Source organism: Penaeus vannamei, chromosome 32 (assembly GCF_042767895.1).
Source record: "Penaeus vannamei isolate JL-2024 chromosome 32, ASM4276789v1, whole genome shotgun sequence".
NCBI classification, from domain to species: domain Eukaryota; kingdom Metazoa; phylum Arthropoda; class Malacostraca; order Decapoda; family Penaeidae; genus Penaeus; species Penaeus vannamei.
The window spans coordinates 31,498,261-31,506,395 of record NC_091580.1 but is presented as its reverse complement, the minus strand read 5'-3'; the positions used below and the strand labels follow the sequence as shown (position 1 = coordinate 31,506,395).

Below are 8,135 nucleotides of genomic sequence, written 5' to 3'. Positions count from 1 at the left end.
TAAGCCCTCCCACGACAACAATGAGCAAGGTATTGGGAGGGGCGGTGCCATTAAATGTTTACCGATCGCGCTCACTGAACAGACTATGATATTTGTGGGCAAAGGAGGTGCCACCGTATGCTGCTCGCTCACACCCATGTAAACTATGCCATAGGATCCCAGCTCTACCATCAACTCATTTACACTGAATTTACCAGTTTTCATAATTAATTAAAGGATGATATAGGAGGTCTATGTATGTAGGCACTTATCAGCATATGGCACCTTCAGCTGCAGGGACACTGTCAGGTGTAATATTTGACAATAATTCAAGAGAAAAAAAGGGGCTCCTTCCAGATGGTTATCAATTATGGCTTCATATAAAGTCAAATTTCTGAACAAAATAGGTACGTATTACACTCCTTTATAACTTGGGAGAAGCCAATTTAGCAATTATACTAGGATAAACATTAAATGTCATTAGGATATAAACAGACAATAAACCTGGTCTGTACAAATTTATTGGAATATCATTAAGGAAATAAATTATCCTGCAACGTTACCTTTTGTTTATCTACATAAACACAAATCTTAATGTACAAATATCTACAACAATGACTTGTTAGATTAGAAACCAGGAAATCAGCTTATTCATTTTCTTTATATTAGCAACATTCCTCTGTAGATTGTTCAAAAGCATTCATCAAAATCTGTAATGACATTGGACCTTTTTAAATTCCCTTTATTTGCTCAGAACAATCCATCCTGAAATTATGCTACAACTGTAAATTTATCTTTGTATTTAAGTGACATTTAAATTTTTCCTGGGAAGATTCCATTTTCTATTTGGTCAGTCCACTTCTCAATCCAGGAATTGGGGCAGATGGTGGTATATACCTTCTTGAAGTATTCACATGGTTCATAGTCTTCTCCCTTGATTTTCTGGCATCGGTTGAAGTCGACAAAGCTTTGGTAGCAGTACCTGTGTAAAATACACACCACACCATTAACTCCCTCTGCTTGGATAGTACAACATTCATGTCATGTCAACAATTTTAGTTTGTTAATTATGTTCATATGGATGATCCCACAAGTACTTAGTTACCAAGGAGTTGAGCACTAATCCTACCTATCTCACCTATTAATCCTTTTCCTTGTTTCTGATCCTTTAAATGTTTTATTGTTAATAGTATTTTAACTACATAATCATAAATGTTCATAATTATTATTATTATAAAAACTAATTGACTCCTGGTTGAGCTCTAATGGAGCCATCTGTGAACAAAAAATTCACAGACTATAATGGACAGTACACATATTTGCATACATAGGGTTTAATAAAATTATAATTACACCTTTCACAAGGATCCCTTATTGATATACTAACATTTCAACCTTCATTGAAATATTGCTCCTTTGAAATATCTAACTCATATAGTCCAAAATAATGTATTTTATAATCAAGATTAAGGTTCTCACACCACCTCCAATATATTTCTGGATCTTACCGAGTCTGGTTCTGGTTCGGGAAGCGGGGATCAAAGGGGGCAGTTTCCATTTTAGTTTCCTCAGACATGATGGCAGCAGACATATCTGTAAGTTAAGTAACCCACTTTAGTTTTTGGAAAAGTATTTACTTTTAAAACTTTAATACTACAGCTAAAAACCTCCACCTGCCATAGTAGAATCGATTGAGGCAACCATTTCCAAATATTTTCAGCCTAGATGAAAAATTAATAGATCTCTAGGGTTCAGATAATAGATCCAATATTGAGTTCCTAATATAAAGACAAAAAAACTCTATACCAGCTTCTGATAAGTCATTCTGAAGCTGGTAGGAGATTGGTCACGTATAAGCAGAAAGATGCTTCGAACAAGGTGCATCTGGAAACTATGCCTTACTTTTTTTTTTTTTTCTTTTTTTTTTTTTTTTGCAAGTGGCAGATTATCCAGTTAAGGCTTGTCACCACCAAAGGTTGCATCAAATTTAGTTTCTGTATTACTAGAGAGAAACTTTCTACAAATATTATACAACAAAGGGTGTTTGTTTTTCATCTTTCTTTGCAATTTTGTCTCTCTGACTTGTACTGTTGCTACATCTCAAACTTAATACTGGCAATAGAAATAACATATTATAGACCTTACTTTGATAATCTTTTGTAAGATATGATAAATATGGCAATAAAGCTTACTGATATCGCAACAGTAATATTACATATTTAGTATATTTACATGGGATGTGCCATACTTGCGTTTCTTGTCATTGCATCAGTTATAAAGTCAGGCAACACTTTTTGATAAAATACAGCTGTAAAACTGTAGGAGACAGCTCAATTAGCGGTTGATAATTCATCAAAAGTGTCTCTGAAGTTTCTTATTATTTTCAAAGCATAATAATCTTAAACAGAGGAAAATTTGCATTAAAAGAAATTTAACCCAGTTATAATGGGTGTCACACATGAAATACCTGGAAAAGTAAACATTACCGGATGTCCCACCAGTGGGACGATAGATCAGAGCTTTGCGTTCTGATTTTGTCACCTGCAGTGCAAGTTCCCGAACTCACCCGTGCACAGATTTTGAAGGCGCCCGGAAATAATTATTTTTGGCTTGAAAATGTATTGTCGCAAGTAGGTTAAGACGGTCGTTATGCATAGGGGCAAAGGGTCTTCCAAGTTTTTTTTTATCATATTCAAAACAGAATTATCTTCAAAATTGTGTAAATTTGCATTATAATTTTAAAGACAGTCCACATCCTCACACATCCATTTTCTATAAGTTAGCAAGACGTACAAATAAAGGAGGGTATCTTGCCCCTGTATAGGAAATAAATAGAAGGTATGAAAAGTTAGGTTGGGTGTTTCGGTTTCCACGATATCCTGGTTTGGGGTCTGGAGGGTGCGTCAGTCTCTATAACAATTATCACCCTCAGAAAAGGAAAAAATCTGCAGACATGAATGATAATGCCACAAATAAAGAAGAGTCTCACGGAAGGTGTCACTCATAGCCTCAGTCCACATGGTCCTCCCAAATTTCAGCTCTAATTGTTACTGATAGTGATGCGCCCACACCCACACAAAATAAATATTTTTCAACAGGAAATCTATTAAATCCATTAAATCTTGGTGTGGTTTCTTTTGAGAATGAATCGAGTAGTCTGAGTACCATTTCTCCATTAATTATTTTTTGTAATAGTTTTATGCCTTTTTGGGTTATTTTTCCGATTATGACAATTGGGACTTCCCAGACAATATTCATATCAGATTTATTCTCATGTAACGAAAATCTGATGATCATATCCGTAGCAATCACAGCCGACGATCTTGATGTGTTAAGTAACGATAGCAGGGGAGGGCAAGGAGTATATCAGGAAAATTATGGGGTAAAACAGGCTTAAATTAGAATAGCAACCAGACATGCGTAAAACAAACAAAAAACGCAAAAAACCGGCTAACGAAACGCTACGAACATGCCCACCTCCTTTGAAAGTTTATGCATCGATGCGCCTAAATTCGGAAAAGCTCTATGGAATTAAACCCTTCTCCCCCCCCCCCCCCCAAAAAAAAACCCTGTCATGCCCCATAACCCAACTTAACCAACTTGCGGTACCATGACTAAGTATGCCCGTGGGGAGAGGTGATGGGGGGGCTATGTCCCCCAACACCCCCTGGGATACATTCTCTTCACCTCCGTATGTATGGCAAGACAGAGCTACATCCATACTGTAAACAATAAACTAAATACCTATATATAATGAAAGAACAAACTGTTAATTTGGGTTACTTGATGGCCTTAGAAATCAAACTGTGATAGTTATTAAGGTCTTTTTCTTCTTCCTTGCCACTGTATAGTCTTAAAAATAACCCAGAATCAACGCAGCACCGAAAACAAAGACGTTTCTCACCGGCCTTCTGTCAACGAATGGCCGGGAATCCTTCAGTCAAAGCAGCTGGAAATGCGCAGAAGGTTCTTCAGACCGATTCTCGTAAAACACTGTAAAATGAATCTTAAGACACAAATGAGGTATAGCAACATAATAAAGGCCTTTGGAAGCATAAATGTTCAACCGCAGACACTGATGATTAGCAAAATATCATTTTGGCAATTGTATAGTAACATGTACTACTTTGCACATCGCAGTAATGAGGTTCTGTGGTCAGTTCAATATTTACTCTCGACATGAAAATAAGATGATCGCTTTAGCCAAAACTGGGCTCTCACCTCTATTCATGTTTTCTTCTATTGCCATAGAAGAAAAGTGTCTTGGTTTGTTTTGTTCTCATTTTATCTAGATTTCATTACCCAACTCGGAAAATCTGTACGGTATGGCCGCTCTAAGTTTGGGCAAATTGATGATATTCTTGTAGAGGACAAAAAATAATAGAGGTTGGTACAAGAAATAATCTGCAGACAACTCACGACCAATCAGGAGGTGGCAGTTTAGCAGAGATTTATAATTGCTCATTAAAGTTCAAGTATAATATTCCATATACCATATCATAAAAATGCACATGACTATCGACTAACGTTTCATATATATTCTTGTCTCAGGTCTATTTTATATTGAAATGTGCATTTTGATCCTCAATTTTGGCTAACTCATTAATATCTTTAATTATCAAATGACTCAAATACAGTTGATACTTAACACACGCACATTTCTGGCTACATCGGTGACTTGCCTCATTCTCCTCAGTGACAATGACTGATGTGTGTCATTCGTGTTACGGTGGTGTGCTTGACTTTTCTTTCGAAATTTAATGGAAAAACAGAGATCATAAAGTTTTTACAGATTCATGGAATCATCTTAAATGAAAGAAAGTATGAAAAGTGCAGTGCAATTTTCTGAACTGTTTAAGCTCTATCTTGCCGTACATACCAAGGTGAAGAGAATGTTTCCTGGGAGGTGTTGGGGGGCGGAGCCCCCATCAACCCTCCCCTCGGGCAGTGCCTGAAAGGCATGTCCAGTCACCGCAACTTGGACAGTGGAGTAAATTGGTAGAGGTTACAGACACGGACGCGCGTAGAGGGAAATGGACACCACCATCTTATAGAGCGGGAAAAATATAAGGGGATAGTGTATAGTTTAAGATTATAGTCACCGCTAAATGACAAAAATATAACGCGCGCCCTCCTTTCAAATTCGAAGTCGATGAGCTTGTTTACCTTGGGAGGAAAAGCACGACACTGACCCACGAACTAGTCCGTGTATCATTACGAGCTTGTCAGAACGATATTTGGCTAATTGTCTGTGTCTGCTGGTACGCATTTATACCTTTAAAGTCTTTTAGTAATGTTATTATATTTCATTTGCATATTTTTAGATTTATCTACATCCTCATATCGAATCCTGCGCATCGAGTGTTTCACACTTTCTTGCGCCAGCCACAGGTTGACAGCTCACCATACGCTCATTTCGAGATTGAAAGCCGGTGAGAAATGTTGCGTTTCCAGTGTTGTGTTGATTCTGGGTTCTTTTTAAGACCTTTACAGTAGCATCGAAGAATAATTAGACTTCAGTAACCATCCCAGTTTTATATCTGAGCCCATCAAGAGCTCCAAAGGACAAAAAAGGTGATTAAAATCGGAGCAATACCAACAGTACAAAGAAACAAAAGTTTCACGTTTCCGGATATAAAGGTATTTGGTTTATTATTTTACGGTGTGAATGCAGCTCTGTCTTGCCGTACATACCGTGTTGGAGAGAATGTGTCCTGGGGGGTGTTGGGGGGCTTGCCCGCCATCAACCCTCCTCTCGGGCATTCGGGCACGCCTAGTCACGGCAATTTATATTGATATATTAGGTTGGTTTTTTGGTCAATACGTTTTTGGGGGTTGGAACGTGTGAATTCCCGTAGAGTTTTACTGAAATGTGGGTAGGGTTCCTGTAGTTTTTTATTTATATTTCGCGTCAGTCCATAAACTTTCAAAGATGTCGGTTACATCCGTAGAGTTTCACTGGCCGATTTTAAGCGCTTTTTGTGCTAATTTTACGCATTTTTGATTGTTATTCTTCTTATTTAAGCTTGTTTTACCCCATAATTTCCCTGATATACTTCATGCCCTCCCCTACTAACGGGACTATCAAATCAAGATTGTCGATGGAGAAATGGTACTCGATCTCCTGAATGATTCATTCTCAAAAAAAAAAAAAAAAATCAATGAAATAGGATTTCATGCAGAAAAACATCATTTTTTTCGACAGTCTCTGAGAGGGTGCGTCGCTCTCTGTAACAATTACCAGTAAATTTTGTGTTGGTTACTGTGTGCACTTGCGCTTTTGTATTCAAATATGGTGGCATAATCAGACACTCATTTCGGAAAAGTCATATTTCATTGCATGCATAATTAACTTCAGTCATTTACTGACACTGAAATCAAGCTGGGCCCACTCTTTATCCCCCCCCCCAAACTCCTGGTTCCCCACGTGTCCCCCAAGATTGTTGGGTGGAGTTGGGGACTTAGTCTCTGGTGGGTGCGTCTGTACTGTAAAGAAATACCCTGATTTACATTAGGGTATTTCTTACCAAGAGCAACCCACCCTTCAGAGACTCCCAAAACCAGGGGTCAATTGAACCTAAAAACTAACCTATCATTTCCTGCCTTCTATTTAAACCCTAGACATGGGGGGACCCCCTTATGCCCCTTTTATAAGCACTTTGTGCAAACTTATAGAAAAGGGACATTAAAACTCCGACTGTGAGGGTGTTCTGGGCTTTGTCTACGAATGGTGCTATGTAGTGAAGTCATTTAGCAGTAAATAAGCGACTGCTGCAACTGTAGCTTCGTTGCTTAGGACTATATTCCTCTTGCTCTGTAAGACGGCAGGGTCCGTTTCCCTCCATGTCCTGCGTCTCTGCTAACAGACCTACTTTTGGAAACCTGCAACAAGCAACCCTCTCCTTGGAAGACGGAAAACACGGGAAATGGAGGTAACCCTTGTGGATTGCAACACGAAATCTTACAGATTATCCCTAACCCTCTGTAAGCTTGCGGAAAACGATATAACTAAAATGAGCGAAACAACCCTAATCGTCCTCATCGCAGGAACCGACGTCCATCACGTACACACGTACTCATGACAAAACCGAAAGCTTTTTCACTTTCACCATAAATGGACACTTCCTTGCTTCAAAGTAACTAATTTCGTAACTTACGGCGATTCCTGAAGTGGACGAGGCCGAGTTACTTGCCAAAGACAAAACACTCACCGGCCGTGACGCAATCCTATCGAACCTGCAGACGGATGTTATTTTCCACTCTTACCACCTCCATTTCCTTCAACAAAACCTCTCCCATTTTCCACTCGCTTTACACCCATCCCTAGGGGCAACCGCAGCTGCCCCCGGAAACTTCCCGACCCCTAAACCCCCGAAAAAGAAGGCAAAACGGGAGCAGGAAGGCAACTCACCCAAGATGGCCTCCGGAGTGCGATCAGCTGGCGACGAGCGGCGGCCGTGACGACACGAGACAAAGTCGCCTCGCGATGCGCAGCGCCGAGGGGGGGTGGGCTCTCTCTTTCTATTTTCCTTTCATGTGAATCGATTTTCATGAACGCGAGGTACCTTTCTTCTTGAAAAAATGATTTTACGATCAATCTGCATCATTTTTCGGTATTGTTATTATTGAATCCTTTTATTTCATTTTACAAGACGTGAAGAAAATGGCCACCAAATTTTATCTCTCGGTCACCTTGGCTCTCATTACTCTCACGCATTCTTCTTGCTTTAACAATTCTTTCTACTCCTTGCGATTGCTCCGACTACTATCTCCACTACTGCTAATTGAATTTCTAATCTTCTTTTTCTTTGTTATATCTATCCTTTAATCATTATCATTGTGTGGAGTGTGTGAGGGAAGTAGGGAGGGAGGGAGGGAGGGGGGAGAGAGAGAGAGAGAGAGAGAGAGAGAGAGAGAGAGAGAGAGAGAGAGAGAGAGAGAGAGAGAGAGAGAGAGAGAGAGAGAGAGAGAGAGAGAGAGAGAGAGAGAGAGAGAGAGAGAGAGAGAGAGAGAGAGTGAAAGAGAGAGAGAGAGAGAGAGAGAGAGAGGGAAAGAGAGAGAGAGAGAGAGAGAGTGAGATGAGAGAGAGAGAGAGAGAGAGAGAGAGAGAGAGAGAGAGAGAGACAGAGAGAGAGAGAGAGAGAGAGAGAGAGAGA

General features: G+C 39.5%; 1 protein-coding gene across 1 annotated transcript; it reads right to left on the bottom strand.

The window, feature by feature from the left end:
* Nucleotides 1–482: 482 nt before the first annotated feature.
* Nucleotides 483–7,516, bottom strand: COX6B (Cytochrome c oxidase subunit 6B). Its single transcript, XM_027355448.2, has 3 exons — nucleotides 7,391–7,516; nucleotides 1,488–1,572; nucleotides 483–961 (listed from the first exon to the last, which is right to left on the bottom strand). Exons 2-3 carry the CDS (start codon nucleotides 1,568–1,570, stop codon nucleotides 793–795), a joined length of 252 nt encoding a protein of 83 aa, XP_027211249.1. The 5' UTR covers nucleotides 1,571–1,572; nucleotides 7,391–7,516; the 3' UTR covers nucleotides 483–792.
* Nucleotides 7,517–8,135: the final 619 nt, after the last annotated feature.

What these genes read in the sequence shown, in the direction of transcription:
- COX6B (XM_027355448.2), bottom strand. Translation starts at nt 1,570, where the DNA reads ATGTCTGCTGCCATCATGTCTGAGGAAACTAAAATGGAAACTGCCCCC. An exon ending in CCGAACCAGAACCAGACTCG is followed by an intron (nt 962 to 1,487) that starts GTAAGATCCAGA and finishes TATTTTACACAG; the next exon opens with GTACTGCTACCAAAGCTTTG.